At 39.2% G+C, this 17,106-nt stretch overlaps 1 protein-coding gene across 1 annotated transcript in view; it reads left to right on the top strand.

Moving 5' to 3' along the window:
- The window catches only part of LOC116714074 (multidrug resistance-associated protein 5), a 34,589-nt gene that overhangs the window by 13,376 nt on the left and 4,107 nt on the right, over window positions 1-17,106 (top strand). Inside the window, exons 8-25 of the mRNA XM_032554378.1 lie at window positions 1,316-1,464; window positions 1,639-1,746; window positions 3,220-3,570; window positions 3,653-3,724; window positions 3,831-3,955; window positions 4,046-4,118; window positions 4,204-4,407; window positions 6,012-6,137; window positions 6,443-6,554; window positions 6,649-6,833; window positions 7,817-7,963; window positions 8,751-8,880; window positions 10,342-10,495; window positions 13,179-13,307; window positions 13,512-13,698; window positions 15,232-15,321; window positions 16,377-16,569; window positions 16,689-16,848. Coding sequence (XP_032410269.1) covers window positions 1,316-1,464; window positions 1,639-1,746; window positions 3,220-3,570; window positions 3,653-3,724; window positions 3,831-3,955; window positions 4,046-4,118; window positions 4,204-4,407; window positions 6,012-6,137; window positions 6,443-6,554; window positions 6,649-6,833; window positions 7,817-7,963; window positions 8,751-8,880; window positions 10,342-10,495; window positions 13,179-13,307; window positions 13,512-13,698; window positions 15,232-15,321; window positions 16,377-16,569; window positions 16,689-16,848 — 2,695 coding nt within the window. The remainder of the gene's footprint in view (window positions 1-1,315; window positions 1,465-1,638; window positions 1,747-3,219; window positions 3,571-3,652; window positions 3,725-3,830; window positions 3,956-4,045; window positions 4,119-4,203; window positions 4,408-6,011; window positions 6,138-6,442; window positions 6,555-6,648; window positions 6,834-7,816; window positions 7,964-8,750; window positions 8,881-10,341; window positions 10,496-13,178; window positions 13,308-13,511; window positions 13,699-15,231; window positions 15,322-16,376; window positions 16,570-16,688; window positions 16,849-17,106) is intronic.

The raw sequence follows: 17,106 nt of genomic DNA, 5'->3' as shown, positions 1-17,106 counted from the left end.
ACGCATGCAGTAAACCACCCAGCCATTTTTTAGTGTCTGGAAAATTAGCCATTTCAAAAACTTCCCAATTGGTGAGTCACACTGAGCTGCTACCTAACAACCACATCCAAGTCCTGCCTGTCACCTAACAACACAAGGGGACCTCCAGCACATTTGGTCAGCTGGTTTTATGGTTATATGTTCTGTATAATGGCTGAATGAAGACAAACGTTTTGTTGTTGATTTACCGTTCAGAAACCATTTGACCAATTCTTGTTGATTGTGCAGGAGGCCCCACTTCTTCCTTCTAGAAGAAGTGGGGCAGTTGTATAACTGTGCATATGTTTGTACCCATTTTCACAGGCGAGTGTAAATTTTGAGTGGAAAGCGTGGCCAACAGCAGCTTAAAACGGCTCATTCTGAAAGGAACTCAAAGAGCAGACTAAAATCTCATTATCTAAGAATAATTTTGTACAAAAAATGTAATAAACATGTTCTGTACAGCCCATAAATCTATCGTAACCTGTTCAAGGAAGCATAATAGGGCACTTTTAAGGACAAAATGAGGAAAAAATGGTTAAAATCGGAAATCAAGTTTGTTCTAAAAAAAAATAAAATCTGAGATTTTATTCTTAAACAATTTTGCGCAGCCTTTCTCTCCGTGTCGTGATATGTTTACAGATAAGGATCTTTTTAATCGTTCTCCAAATTAATCAAGTGGGACTCAGTTTTACTGCTGTTCTGTGATGACCTATTACAGTGATAAATAATTGGTATTCAGTTTAATTACCTATGAGCCTTACGGGTTACAGTGCCATTCCTTTCAATTAGTATCACCATTACATGGATGATCAGGGTATTTGGCCTGGGTGTGTGACTCATTCTCTGCTGCTCACACAGAAATTCATCTAAAGGGAATCCAAACGGGGAATAAGATGCTCCATGAGGACTCGGAGGAGGGAATTTTCATATTTCACACACTGTACTACTGGAGCCTAAGATGCTGAAGCATTTTGTTCCTGCGTTGGCGCCCAGTGCGCCCGGGTAACAAAGCAGCCAGCGTATGCATTCAGTAGATACAAACATGGAGGAACGGGTCAGTTTTTGGGCTTCAGGCCCGGAGCGTTATCAAGTCTCTGCAGGTTTTTAAGCTCCTGCAAAAGAGGGGCTCTTGTAGTCCCTCTTGGATCTGTTTTTCCATGCATGTTGTGCTGGTTAGTGACTCTAGGGGTGCTGTTGATTAAATGTTCATTGGCGGACCCTTTGGGAGCCCCTACTTTACTTAGTTTTTATCCTGTCCTCTTAGTGATCTCTCTTTTTCATGTCTGTTCCACAGAGGTGCGATCAGAAGAGAGGAGTATACTGGAGAGAGCCGGGGTCGTCCAGAGTCTCACAGTGGGAGTGGCTCCTATAGTCGTCGTGATAGCCAGTGTGTGCACTTTCACCCTGCATATGGCCTTGGGCTATGACCTCACTGCAGCTGAGGTATTCATACCATAACTGTACATTGTCAGCTTTGGACGTGTTTTGTTTTTTAACTGTTTTCAAACAACATCTCTGTCACTGCCTAATGAATCCATTCAAATTGCTTTGTTGTGTTGGCTTCATAACTGAGAAAAACATGCTGCAAGTAACCTTTTTTTTTCTATTATTCATAAGGCTTTCACTGTAGTTGCTGTTTTCAACTCCATGACCTTTGCCCTGAAAGTCACACCTCTGGCTGTAAGATCCCTGTCGGAGGGGGCTGTCGCAGTCAGTAGATTTCAGGTGAGAAAGATAGAAACGTCTACAGAAAATATACGATGCCTGTACATGGGGATTTTTGTGGTAGACTAACCTTTAATCTAAATAAAATCAAGCACAACTAATGGAGCACACCAGACAGATCAGAGATAACGTTATGGAGAAGTTTAAATCAGAGTTAAGTTACAGACACAGCTCGGGTAGGAGAATCTGTTGACAGGACAGGATTCTGTTGGAGGATCAAACATGATTTGATCCTCCAACAGAATGCTTACACAGCATTTTATTTAATTCCAGAAACAAAATATTCACTTAAGAATTATGTAAGAAGTGTGGGGGACCTTTGAAGGGGTCTCTAACCTTTTCAAATCTATGTAATGCTTTTAATGCAAGCACAGTCGTGTGCCGTCTTCAACATGTTTTTATCTGCATCCTATTCTGCTGAGCAAACTTTTTCTAATCAGATGGACTCTAGAAACTGAAGCGGCGTGTCTGCTCTTGCTGCGCTAACCACAGAAGCCTGTGGTTTTTGCCGATGTCTTCATTTTGTATTATATCCCTGTGTCACATTGTCATTCAGCTCCACAGGTGGATCAGGGATTCAGTATTGGTAGGATGACTAATTTCCGATTCTCTATCTGGACCTTACAGTTGATGTCAGAGATAGAGAACACATGGATTACTAACTACAAACCCTACAAATCAGGTCTTTATATGAGAGCGGCATTGTTAAAAGAAACCCATAAGGAGTCATACTTCCAGTTTACCACAAACATTCCCATGGTGAAACACTGAAACATGCCACCGTTTTTTCTTGACAGATTTTTATTTAAAAAAAAGACTGTATAACCTTTGATTTGCATTACAAATATCCACTATTTTGTTAATCTGTCACATTGAAGCCCTATAAAACACACTAAAGTTGGTGAAATGAGAAAATGTTCAAACAATGTGACCAATTTTGCAAAGCATTTTAAAATGTCGTGGTACATATAAAAATGAGGAAAGTTGTAAAAGCCTTTTTTGGGGCTGAAAATCTAAAATAAACTTAGAATGTTGATATTGTGTGAGAATCGGCAAGTGGCCTCTACCTAGAACAAATGAAAAGGTGATCCTGTTGCTACAGACCTTTCCACCTGACCCGCATACTGATGCTTTGATATCATGTTTCCCAACACACGGTGAAAGTCACATGTTGGTGAGAGAGGTTTCCTAGTGCCAGCTGGGGTTAAGTAAGCAGACATTTCTGCCAAAGATGCATCAGAGGGTCCAAGCTCCTTTCTAAATTCTCTCCAAAGCATGAATTATAACGTGCTGAAGAGCTTAATGACAGGCCAGACTGTACTTAAAAGCATTAGGCTCTGTAATGCAGTCATCAGTGCGGTGCAAGTCAATCATTATGTAACAGAAATAATGATAAATCTCATGTGAAATTTTTTTTTAAGGCAATCATAAAAGTGAAACTGTGATAAATTCTAGTTTTGTTTAACCTCACAGAGGCTCTTCATGATGGAGGACAGAGAGATGATTTTAGCCAAAACAGAGGATCCAAACAACGCAGTAGAGTTTCTGGACGCCACTCTGGCCTGGGAGAAGGCGCGGCCCCCTGTTAGAAAGTCAAATCCGCCTCCCAAGAAGCGCAGTGGGATACAGCGAGTGCTGCGCAGGGAGAAGCTCAGCCTCTACATTTCCACAGACAACAACAAGGCAAGTCAAGATGCTCCCAATGGGCAAAGTCTCCTCACAAACATGGAGCAGGAGAGCCCGCAAAGCACCATCTCCTCCACCCAGAGCATACGTCCGCCGCTGCACAAGACCCTGCACCGCATTAATCTGCGAGTCAAAACGGTAACTCTACAAATAAACCCAGGGTATTTGTAGAGTTTTTCAGCAGTTCAGCAAACCCTAATCTTAAGTTTTCTAATTGAAGGGATCCCTGGTTGGAATCTGTGGAAGTGTCGGAAGTGGGAAGAGCTCACTTCTGTCGGCTTTACTTGGACAGGTTTGATTCAGTGACTTTGTTTAATAAGCACGATAATCCCAGAAAAAGCAGAAAATTTATCATTTAGTGTTTTCTTTGCTTCTATTTTTCTGTTTTTGGGCAACAGATGACTCTGGTAGAAGGTAGAGTTGCCACAAGCGGTGGCTTCGCTTACGTTTCCCAGCATGCCTGGATCCTCAACGAATCTCTAAAGGAGAACATCTTGTTTGGAAATGAGTTTGACTCAGACAAGTAAAAATCTCATTCTGAGTTACAGTAAAACAAATCTTAAGATTAAATTTGTAGCATCTGAGGGATTTTTTGCATTTGTTTCCACTTCAGATACAATGCCGTGCTGGAAGCATGCTGTCTTCTCCCAGATCTTGCTGAACTTCCATATGGAGATATGACTGAGGTTTGTGTATTTTCTCACTTACAGGACGCCTCGTATTTTATTCACTAAATATCACAAGGTGCTTAGTTTGATATTTCTCATGCAGATTGGAGAACAAGGCGCTAACCTGAGTGGCGGGCAGCGTCAGAGGTTGAGCCTGGCTCGTGCTCTCTACAGTGAGAGACCCGTACTCCTCCTGGATGACCCACTCAGTGCAGTCGATGCCTGCGTGGGGTCACACATCTTCAGCAGGGCCATTCGTGGGGCGGCCAAAGGGAAAACTGTTCTGTTTGTAACACACCAGCTGCAGGTCAGAACCATCTGTCAACTTCAGTGCATGTTTGTGATATGGTACAGACTTTCATTACACTTAAAGAAAAGTCTGAGATCTATGTCCATATCCGCTACACAACTGATATCCAATTCTCCATTTTTAGTTATGTGATTTGCCAGAACAGTGGCAGTCTGAACCTTTATTACCTTAGCTTTTGCTAGAAGTCTCTCTTTCTGGCTGCCAAGTGATGGGGTTTTTTTCTCCTCCTTCTCCTTCCTCTGGCATTTACCTAAATGATGGTGAAGGCAAAGGCTGGACTCCAGGTGCATGACTGGAGTCTGATAGGATTTGGCTCATTTTTAGTCTACCTGGTGATTATTTTCAGCAGGCATAGCAGTTGATGCTTGACTGGGACTTGAAAATCATTGAATGCATCTTATCAGAATGCAAGTAAATTATTGGAGCGTGACTCAAAATTGTCTCTATTGATCTTCGATGATGAAATTTTGCCATCTCACTCTATCCTAATCCTCTTTACAGTCCACTTCCATATGTTTTTATTGTATTCAAGGTAAAAAGTGCCATGATTCAATGCATTAAGAAGTTAAGTAAATATTTATAGATGTGGTCATTTAAATACAATTTAAAATCTGTTAATTAATTAATAATTTAGGTAAATAAAATGATTAAGAATTGCATTATTCAATTAATAAAACAAAGAAAATTACATATTAAAATTTGCCTTTATCATAAGTTGAATGTGTATATAACTGTTCCATATTTCTGTGTTGCATCACATCGTAAATTATTTTAACTTTTAGCCTCACCTTTCAAAGTCAGTGGGCGGAGCTAAGCCTACTACAGTCTAAACTTGTGTTGCTATGCAGGTTAAGGAACCATTTGTCTGTTTCAAAAGACTTAATGACAGTTTAAATAAAATCTGAATGGATTGTTGTTCAGAAAATATTAAATTTAGCCCAAATGAATCAAATTTTAATTAATTATTTCAGCATTTTATTAACTTTGTACTTATGTGCATATACACATTGTAAATAACTTTAGATTTTACTTTAGATTGACTTATATTTGATTATTTTACTAATGAAATTAATGTATTTCTTTTATTTTACAGCATTTATTTATTTATCATTGCTGCCAAATTCTCCACGTGTCCTCACATACATTTTGCAGCAATCCTGCAGAATAACACTAAGCAGCACCTTTTGATGGAGGAATTTAATTAAACACATACAGGAAGCAAAAACGATTAGTGTCAAAATAACTCTGATCAGTTTTGGCCTTATGTGATGTCATCAGTCGTATGTGTGCGGGAAAGTTTGTTTTTTGATGGGCAGATTTTGTCTTGATTAAATATCGACTTGTAACAAAACAGCAAGAGAAATAGAAAAAAACTTACCATGACATGTCGTTCTTTTTAAGATGAATGGCATCTAAAGTCAGTGCCATTGATTTTACAGAAAAGTCTGGCCTTTGAAATGTTCTTTTATGACCCGTTTTTCCAATCATACTAAAACAACCATGAACCATTTGAATTTAAGTCTTCCTGTTTTTATGTCTGTTTTACATGTCTATAAACAACAGCTGCAACCCTTTTACCTTTTTATTTGTTTCTTTCTCAGTATCTACCCGAGTGTGATGATGTCATCCTGATGAAGGACGGGCAAATTGTTGAGCACGGCCACCATGCACAGCTAATGAGTAAAGAGCGTGACTACGCTACCTTATTCAACAGCATGCAACAGGAGGTAAGGCCAGGGCCACACGCGCGACAAAGCCTGCTCCTTTGAATAAAGGATCTTTGCCCCTCGATGCATATCAATACAGAACATTACAAGCTGAATAATGCATGAGTACAGATAGTCGGGCCCAATAGCAGAGAAATGTTAATGTATACAAGGTCTTTCATTATTTATGTTGAATCGTTTCACTGGTGAACTGCAAAAAGACTGTCACTTATATCTCTGTTTAAATCCAGGGTGATATTATGGCACTAAACTGATTGTTGTTTTTTTTCCGAATCTGAGCTGTTATTTTCATATTTGTCTTCCAGAATATTGTGAAAGAGAATTTAAAGAATAAACTGAGGAAGGAAGCTGTGAAAACAGTTGACAGCTCTGCTGAAGTTGCCAAGGTTGAGCCAAAGGTGGAAAGCAAGCGCAGAGGTGAAAGACGCTGTCTATTCCTGTTACATGTGAGATTAAAGCTGAATGTTGATATGTATTAAATAATTCTTTTATGTTTGATCTTTTGTTTCAGAGCATCTGATGAAGGCAGAAGAAAAAGGCTCTGGTGCAGTCGCCTGGTCGGTTTATGGAGCATACATTAAAGCTGCAGGAGGGCCACTGGTCTTTATCATCAACATCGTCTTCTTCCTTTCAACAACCGGCAGCATAGCCTTTAGCAACTGGTGGCTGAGCCACTGGATCAGGCAGGGCAGCGGGGTAAGTTAGGAGGCAATTTTTCATAAAACAGAAATTTTGTTTAATATTCTATATATGTTATAATTTATTTCCTACTCAAAAACATTCCTGGAGTGTTTTGGCTCATTCATGCATGTTTGAGTAATCCTTGAATTTTGGGACACCTTAATGCTCATACTAAGCGACATCGATTTAGTCCCCAGGGAAGCTCCCGATAATGTCAGTTTTGTTTTGATTTTTAACAGCATTGATTAAAATTTATCAAGACAACAATAAATCAGAATTCTTGTCACAACAACACATTTTCATAGTAAATGATAAATTAATTGGTTAATTGATTTCACTGCATTTATCCAGGGGTATTGCAGTAGAAGGAGCTGAATAAAAATGTAGCCCACACATTTTAGATTTCTCTCAGCTTTGCATTGCTATGTCACAAAAAATCACATTAAAATACATTGAAGTTTGCGTTTGTATCATAACAAATGTTTAACCAGAGATATTAACCTGCAACTCTCTTTGACAAACCAATCACACACACAGGTGTGTCTGAGAAGGGAAGCATCTAAAAATTGCAGTTTAGTTGCTCTGTAGGACTGGACTTGGCCTCTGTTGGTTTAAAGCGTGGGAATACTTTTGCAGAGGGATTGCAGACACCTCTCTTTAGCTTGCGTTTGACTCCCAGAGAAAAACTAACTACTCTGCTTCAGTGAGTTGTGGCAACAGGCTGAGAATTAATCTGAATGCGCGCGATTAAAAAAAATAACCGCACCTCGGTAAACTTAATTAAAAACAAGCACGAGCAGTTGAGAAACAGATGTGCAGCAAAGCAAGGAGTCGACGCGGAAGGCATGTGCTCTGAATAGTAAACGTCACCAGGCCGGCTGGATTTGATGTACTTTTTTGAAAGCCAAACTGTGCTTTTCTCAATTTCATTAGGGAGCAAAATGGGGAATTTTTCTTTTTTCTTTCTGTTTGTAATTTGTTGCTCCATCTGCCCTCAGAACACATCATTAATCTCTGCAAATGAAACGACGGAGAGCAACAGCATGAGGCTCAACCCCCATATTCAGTATTACTCCACTGTTTATGTTGTCTCCATGGGAGCAGCGTTATTTCTGAAGACTGTGAGGGGGTTGGTGTTTGTCAAGGTAAGCATCTTTAAATCATTCTCTTTCTGTTTAAACACTGAAGATGAACTTTAGTTGAAAATCTTCACGTTATTAGTGTTTTACGGTTTCATGCTCCTCTATAATTGTGACTTTTCATGCTCGCATGGGTGCAGCGTCATAATGGAAAGTAGCTGCAGGCCAAATACATTTAGCATTTGTCCACTGCGGCTTTTCACAGCTTTGCGAAGGCAGTGCGTGTCTGTCTGGGATTGAATTAAAAAACAGAAATCAACAAAAGAGTTTGTGCTTATGTCAGCGCCCCCCTCGGGTTCATGTCCGCTTTTTCACGCTAACCCATTCTGACACAACATCGTGGAGGTTATTCCCCCCCACGTTAATGCGTGCCACTTGAAATTGCTAATTTTTCAAAGATGGATGATCTTTCTTTACCTCTAGCTGCGATGAGATCTTTGTGAGTGTTAAATATTCCATTAATAGAATTAATTTGTTCTTTGCTGCCACATGTAATTTTTGTCCAATCGGTGAAATGTCTTTTGCGAATTGGGTCGCAACCTTTATGTAGGCCTCCCAGAAACTCATTATAAATTGGGATTTGACAGCCGAAGGAAAACAGCCAACCAGCTCCTCACACATGCACAGCATATGGAGTGCTGGTGTTGGTAACATGTGGCTGCCGCTGGATTGAGCGACTCGATCGCTGAGTGATTTACCCCCCAACCTATGACTGCTGCCGTCTGCTTGTTCAAGTTGTTTGTTTACATGTCAGGTCTCATGTTCAAACATGACTTCTCATCTGCGTTGACAGTGCACCATGAAGGCCGCCTCTGCTCTCCATGACAAGCTGTTCCACAGGCTCCTTCTCAGCCCAATGCGGTTCTTCGACACGACGCCTTTGGGTCGCATCCTGACCCGCTTCTCCAGGGACATGGACGAGGGTGAGGCTTGATTTGCCTTGACTGAGAACCTCTCCCCCAGGAGGGATCTCAGTCAGTGAAGTCACCGTGGTTGACAAGGTGTAGTGCAGAGACACAGTGTGATTTGGCAGAGTGTTTCCCTTGCGAGTTGCTCTCCGTTATCCACTCCACTTGTCTTTTCTTTGTGCGTCAAGTTTTTTTGCTGCATTTTTGGCTTTTGTTCAAAACCCATGTCATTCTTTCACTTTTTTGTTGAAAAGATTTATATATAAGAGCATTTGAGCTTCATGTAAAATTCAGTAAAAGTGCAAAGGCAAACCTTTTAACACGGGAACTCCAAGGGCATCTTTTAGTAAAAAATATTTGGAAATTCTAACTTTTTTAGTCTTAGCCAGGTTGTTGATCGTCACCAACAACTTTTTCACCCATATTTAAACATCAGTAGACTTAAATGTGCAGATTAAGGCACTGCAGAGCAAATGCATTTGATTAAATGGTCAACATCAGTCTGTCCACTACTGGAATAAGCAGGACTTTTGTCAGCGTGCACGTCTAGAACATCCTGTTGTGTATTTGACCGAATGCCAGAGGAGCGAAGACATCAGCAATCTGTTGCTACCCATCAACCTGGGACAAATATGGCATTTTATTTAGAGAATGAACTGAGGCCTTCAAAGTCTGAGATGAACATTTGGTCATTTCTGAGCAAAATGAAGTGGGAAAACTAGAAGAAAACTCCAAAGTGTTCGTCTCAGACTCTGTAACCCTCAGCTGACATGTTAAATATTGAAGTTCATTCTCCAAAAAGACTGTAAAATGCCATGTTTGGCCATTATAGAACCCAACAGATTAGGACAAACTCCTCATGTCATCAGTCAAGCACGGTGGTGGAGGGACGATGATCTGGGCTTGCCAGCTGTGACCTTCTCTATTTTATAGAGTCAAACGTAAGGCTGTCTGACTCGTAAGCAGAATGACTGGAAAAGAAAAGAATAAAAGTATTACAATGGTAGAATTAAAGTTCACTTCTCAGCACAAACAAATAATGTGGTGCATGAATAATGTCCACATAATTTAATCAACTAAAGCAATAGTAAAAAGAAAAAATGGCAGCAAAATTAATCTACAACAATCCGATGACTACTGCAATGAAGAAAACAATAACTTTACTGAAGCAGCTTCTGCTGCTGCTTAAATTGATTCTAAATGCTTTTCAGTCAAATTAAATGAATGTATTTAGACTAAATGCCATGTTAGAACCCATAAAGTTATAAATAGCTCATATAAACACAAATCATGCATTATTTAACAGAGGAGCTTTCCTTTTCCCATGACTTAACTTTGTTAATCCTACTATATTTAGTCAAAGTGCCTCAAAACAGGTTTATGACTAAGAGCCAAACTGGTCTTCAGTTGTACAGAATGCCTCTAAACATCTGGCACCACCTCTGATGTGGTTTCTCTCTCTTCTCATCTTCACAGTGGATGTGCGTCTGACCATGCAAGCTGAAATGCTGCTGCAGAACCTGACTCTGGTGCTGTTTTGCCTGGGGATGGTGGGCATGGTCTTCCCCTGGTTCTTGATCTCCATCTTACCCCTGGGTGCCTTCCTCTGTGTCATCAATCGTATCTCCAGGTCAGACTCTCATCTCTCCGGTTCTTGGAAAGGTTGTCTGGGAATTTTTCTCACTGACAGCTAAGCGTTTTTTTATTCCACATGAAGCTCATGGCAGTGATTACACTGTGAGGGACAGAAAAACATTTAAAACTCAAACATTTTGCCATAACTGAAAGATAAATGTTTTATCTTTTACATTCCATCAACCACAAACAGTTTATTTTCTTAGAATTTAATGTGGTGGGCCACATAAAAGTAGTGCAGAATTGTGGAGTATTTATTTTATTTTATTTTTACAAAATAAAGCTTAAAACCTGAGGCAGCTTTCCTCTTCTTAATGCTGAAAAGCATTTTCACAGCATATTGTGAGATGTGTTCAGTTTCAGCAGCTTTATTTAGTGAGACTAAATTACACTTGACTTTTTTAATAACTTTTGAAGGCAGTCTGTTGATTTTATTTTATTATGGAAATACACATGTACAACACTGTTCAAATACAATAATTTTCCTTCCACTTCACTATTATAAGTTACTTTATTGCGATTTTATGTGTAACTAATAAATAAAGCTCTTTCATTGTTGTAAAATTTAGCAAATACTTTTGTTCCTTCTAAATGTCTTCAAAGAAATGAAGTTTGGTCAGATTTAACTTGAAATGGTGAGAGAAAATGTCTGTGTGTCTTTTTATTCTGTGTATGTAAACTTCTGGCTTCAGCTGGCAAACTGAAAACAACTTTAAGGCACTGCATTTTCTCTTCTTTTCATAGGTCTCATTTAATACCTGAATTTCAGTATTTCTTTAATCAGGTCTGACTCCAGCTGGCCTCTTCAGAAATCACTTTAATTAAAAACATCTAATTGATGTAAAATGCAAGAGGAATTAAATATAAGCTGTAATAAACAGCAGACTTAAGCTGATTCCCAGTGGTTAATAGAAAGTAGCGATAACCCTCAGCATCGCTGTTTAAAATGGACCATCTTACAAAGTCGCCACATCCCAGGCAGGATATAGAGGGCTGTTACATAAAAGTGGATCTCCCATTGAAATTACCCACTTTTAAAAATGCTTTATTTCTGGGATTTCTGAAGTTAAACTGCCCAGGGCATAAACAAGTTTGTGTGTGTGGCTGCCTGGAAGGGAGCAAGTGTCATGTTCTTTCCTCGTCTCCTCACAAACTTTTATGAGGAAGCCAAATGATTCATGCGAGACTTGTAATTCCCAAACTCTCCTTTTCTGTCTTGGCAGACAGAGGTAGAACTCTACCTCTTTCGGTAAACCTCTTCTCCTCGCACTTCTGCGTCAAAAACTCTCGTCTATAAAGAGTGTGCCTCAGCGTTGCATGGTGAGAAAGAACCAATCAGGAAAACAAATGCTGTGTTGTGGGGCACATCGCGCCTCATCATTACCTGTCTACTGCAGCATCATTAGAGCTTAAGCATTTTCCTCTCCTTTATTCACCAATTTTCCTTCGCCTCCCTCCTCAGCTGTATTTCTGTGTTAATATGACAACTCGCCTTTTGAGGTTTTAGAAAACTTCCCATACCAGTTCAATGGAAATGAATCATGCATTAGTTTTTAAAGTGGTTTGACTCACTGTCGCAAAGCTTCATGTTTCATTCAGGTTTCAAACTTCCCTCTGCGCTTTGGTTTCCATGATTCACCCTTCATATTATTTAGGGTATTTTTAACCCTTTTCACTACAAATTTTATTGTGTTTTAGTGTAGGACCTTCTTTGTCCTACACTAAAATCACAGTATAGAACCACACAAAGAAGTAAATATTTACATACACATATTTACAAAATGACTTTTTTTTTTCTCACTGTCTGAATTTAAACCAAACCAAACTTCTCTTGTTTAAGATGAGTTAGAATTATCAAAATTATTTCCATTTGCTAAATGCAAGAAAACCTGTATGTTTTGTAGATTTTTTTGTAACTGTATTTAAATTCAGAAGTTTACACAGAGTTGGTCTGTGTCAGGGATAATTGTCTTTTAAACTGTATGAGTTGGAGCAATCCCTCTTGCTATTCTTTCTTCAGTATTCACTTGGAGTGGAAGTAAATATTGGGGACATCCTGGAAGAAAACATGCTACATGCTACAAAAAAAATTATTCTGGATCAGAGGTTCACCTTACAGCTGGATAATAAACCTTAAACATCCAGCCAGAGCAACAGTGGAATGGTTTAGATCAGAGCATATTCATGTTTTAAAATGGCCTAGTCCAAGTCCAGAGAGAATCTATACTAAAACCTGGATATCAATTCTTATAAACACGCCAACAAAAGTATCGGAGGCAAAGAAGTATGGCGAACAGTTTCATCTAACAGATTATTTCCTGGCAAAAAAATCCTCTCAAAATTCTATAATAATGCTCTATTTTCTTTTAGCTGTTTGTGTTCTTTGTGTTAGTTTATCACTTAAAATGATAAATTACATTCAAGTTTGGGAAAGTTTAAAGCTAATTATTTACACATTAATCAGATATTTTCCCTCCAACCAGCGGTTCTGGCGTGTTTTCGGACCTGATGATGATTGAAGTGAATTTTCATGGGAATTCAGGGAAACAAATCCAAGCGGAATAACGATTTCATGCTCCTCTGGAGTTTTAATCAGCATGATTTCAGCTACGTGCTTTACCAAAAATGATTAGCTTGTTTCAAGTTGAAATTCAAACCGCGTCCTTGTCTGTTCTCAGAGTTTTCATTCGCGAGCTGAAGCGCCTGGAGAACATCAGCCAGTCACCGTTCACCTCTCATATAACCAGCAGTCTGCAGGGACTTTCCACCATACATGCGTATGGAAGAGGGCACAGCTTCCTCGACAGGTGAAGTCAAGGCTATTTGTTCTCGACAGACGTCATTAAACTTTAAGATCACATTATCTCCTCTTGTAGTTTCTCTCTTTGCTCTTCTCCCTATAAATATATTAAACCCCATGCTAGAAGTTTTGCCCTCAGCAAGCACTGCAGTGCAGAGCCATGCTTGCTGAAATAGATTTACAATCACTGTCTTTTTTCTTTTCTCTACAGATACCAGGAGCTGCTGGACACCAACCAGGCCACCAACTACCTCTTTAGCTGCGCTATGCGCTGGCTGGCTGTTCGCCTGGACCTCATCAGCATCTCCCTTATCACTGCTGTGGCACTTCTGATTGTCTTCATGCAGAGTCAGATACCTCCAGCCTACGCAGGCCTGGCTATCTCATATGCAGTGCAGGTCAGTGAACAAATGTTTAAAATTTTAACATTTTTTCAGTTTTGCAACCACATACTTTAAATTCAGCTTTTTTTTTTATAAGGTTTGAAGAAGGAAAATTATAAATGTTTTTGGACATTTTACATATAAAAACTGCAAGTGTGTTGTGCATTTGTATTCACCCACTCAAGTGTAAAGTGTTGATATCCAATTCATTATAAATTGCATTCAGAAGTTACTTAGCCTCTATTTGGGATGTCTGTGCATCCCTAAAATGTCTTAATTTTTTTTAAAAATTTTAAAATTGCAATTTGGCATTAAGTTTGTTAATCTCAGGTCTGAAGTTTTGTTGTGGCAGAACTATTTAATCTAGTATATTCTATGGAGCTTGGATTTTTTTCTTGAAGGACTTTTCTGTCAGACAGAAGTTGACATTCTGTGACTCGAGGTGGTTGATGCTACTGCTAACTAGCTGCTAATATACCAATGCCAGCTACTTTTTTTTTCTTCTATTATGGATAAGAGCAATTTATCGCCGGTTAGCTGGACGATGCTGTAGTGAATCCTCAATAGTTTTCCAAGCTTATAAATATTTTCAGCATTTTGTCAAATGGTCTTCAAAAGTCTTACATTTGAGTTGGTGAAGTCTGCAGAAAGCCTGATATTTTGCAAAATGTCCTGCAATTATAGCTGCAGGTCTTTTTTAGGGTGTTTCTACCAGCTTTATGCATCTAGAAAATGAACATTTTAAGCAATTTTCTTTGCCAACTAGCTCAAGCTCCATTCTTTAGAAGGAGGGTGTCTCTAAACTTCAGTCTTATCACAGATTCTTAGTTGGATTTAGGTCTGGACTTTAAACCATTCTAATACACGAGTATACTTTGATCTAAAACATCCAAGGCTCTATGTTTATGGTCATTATCCTGTCGGAAAGTTACGTAAAGTCTTTTTGAAAGGTGTGGCTCTTAATTTACCGGTCGAGCTACATTTATGTTATTTGTTTTATTAGAGTCAAATGCCACTTTTAGATTGTTTTGTTTTTATTTTCATGATTGTGTTTGATCACTATTGTTCCTAAACGAACTCTGAGGCCTTCACAGAACAGGCGAACAAACTTTTTTTGTTAATGAGGTGAACTCTGAAACTGGATTTTATTCAGGGGTTTCAGAGTAAAGGGCAGCAGGACATATCATGTATTTATCATTTTTGATATTTCTTCAGCTTCACGATTATACACTACTTTGTGGCAGTCTATGACATAAAATACCAAAATAAGACACAGAGGTTTGCTATAGGTATGAATTTCTTTATATGTGGGGGTGTGTGTGTGTGCGTGTGTGGAGGAGCTGGTTTAAGTGTGAATTTTGCAGCATTTTATCGCATGTTCTAATCAACACAATCAGTGCAGATAATTGAGATCAATTAGTGAGGCTGTGAAGGAGGCATGTCAGCGAATCTCTGCTGATAATGCCTAAACAGGCAGTGCTTCAAGGTAATTGGTGTGACAGTGATAATTATTAACCTTTTAACTCTCTGTTTGTATTTCACCTCCAGCTGACCGGCCTGTTTCAGTTCACTGTGCGGCTGCTCTCCGAGACCGAAGCTCGCTTCACATCGGTTGAAAGGATAAATCATTATATAAAGGTAAAGGAGTGTTAGTCTGTGGTATCACAGCAGGTAGGGCTGGGCGATATGGTTTAAAAATAGAATCTCTTTTTTTCATATCAGACCTGATTTCCAGTTTAAATTTTTTTTATTTGCTTGATTTCTTTTATAGAAAACAGAAATTACAAATGACAGAAAATATTTTCAAAAAGTGGCTTTTATTTTAATCATCCTTTCTGTAAGTTCTGCTACAGAACTTACAGGGCCAATCTACAAAAACTATTGTTTCATGACAAGAATGTAATCATAATATTAGCAGAAAAAATATGCAATTTCACCAGAAAAACAACTTAGAATCTTTTTAATTATAAATAATGCTTCTAGAGTTATCAGGATCTGTTGTTTTAAAGTCTTGCTACTGATAATAATAATAATAACAATAATATAATAATTTGATTCTGATATTTTAAAATATGAAATATTATCTATAAAACTTCTACCAAAGTATAACTAAACATTTTGCGTTTTATTTTTTTATTTTCCAAGTTGGATTTCTCATAAAATTACTACTTTATTCCCAAATATTACGACCGCAATCTTGTACTATTGACTTTAGCCTTGCAATAAAAAAAAATTCTAGCCTGGCTCTAAGACTTTGTCGCAGAGCTGAGCTGAATTCAAAGTCCAAATGAAATGACATGACTCTGAACTATGGACAAAGGAGTGCATTGGTGAAAAAAATCCACATTTTCCAAAAACTATATCTTCAGAAACCAAAAACTTGATTAATCGATGAAATTGATTTATCGCCCAGCCCTGACAGCAGGTAACCAGAATGACGTAGTAGATTCATCAGGGCAGCTGCCGAGTTTTGCTCATGTTTTTGTGTTGTGTGCATGTGATCCATAGCACACTCTCCATAGCACATGACAGAGCTTGTCACGCAAACCACAACTTCTTCCCCTTTAGTGCAAAGAGGGGAAAAAGAGCTCATAGAGCAAAAATCAGTACAGATCAGTGGGGGTTGGGGAGGTCCGCTCCTCTTCAGGAACTCAGTGATTCATAGCAGATACCATCGTCTCTACTTATCTCAGAGTCTTGACAGTGAGGCGCCCAGACAGAGTCCTGAGGCAGCCGCTCCTGCCCCCTCCTGGCCTCAGCAGGGAAAGATCAGCTTCCAGGATGTGGACATGCGCTATCGGGATCATCTGCCACTGGTGCTTAAGAACCTGTCATTTACCGTTCTCCCCGAAGAGACCGTCGGCATCGTAGGCCGCACAGGATCAGGTACAGCTGACCCCTTCTCTGTTCCTCAGCCAGCAGCGTTTCCAGCTCACATTTATGTCTCTGTTTCAACATGTCCACATTTGTCGGCACAGCATCTTTTTTTGTGTGTGTGTTTGCAGGGAAGTCCTCTCTGGCTGTGGCTTTGTTCAGACTTGTGGAGCTCAGCACAGGCTCTATAGTCATTGATGGGATCGATATTGCACAGATTGGCCTGGATGACCTGCGGAGCAAGCTGGCCATCATTCCCCAGGAGCCAGTACTCTTTATTGGGACCGTCAGGTAATCCAGTTACTATTACTTTATCACCAGTAGCTGGGACTCCTGCTCCGTTCTGGGACATAAAATGAATTTTGAACAAAAATGCCCTTCAAAAAACAATTACTCCTAATTAGGTCTGAAGCGATGAATCAGATTAATTGTGATGAGTCTGTTATTGAATTAATAGTCAATTAATTTAGTAATCAATTAATTCTTAACTGGCGCATACAGACTCAAACAAATGTCAGTTGCTGAAGGAATAACATCGTCAGAGCTATA

Source organism: Xiphophorus hellerii, chromosome 23, assembly GCF_003331165.1.
Source record: "Xiphophorus hellerii strain 12219 chromosome 23, Xiphophorus_hellerii-4.1, whole genome shotgun sequence".
NCBI lineage: Eukaryota > Metazoa > Chordata > Actinopteri > Cyprinodontiformes > Poeciliidae > Xiphophorus > Xiphophorus hellerii.
Note: the sequence above shows the minus strand (reverse complement) of the source record. Positions and strands in the feature narration are given on the sequence as shown.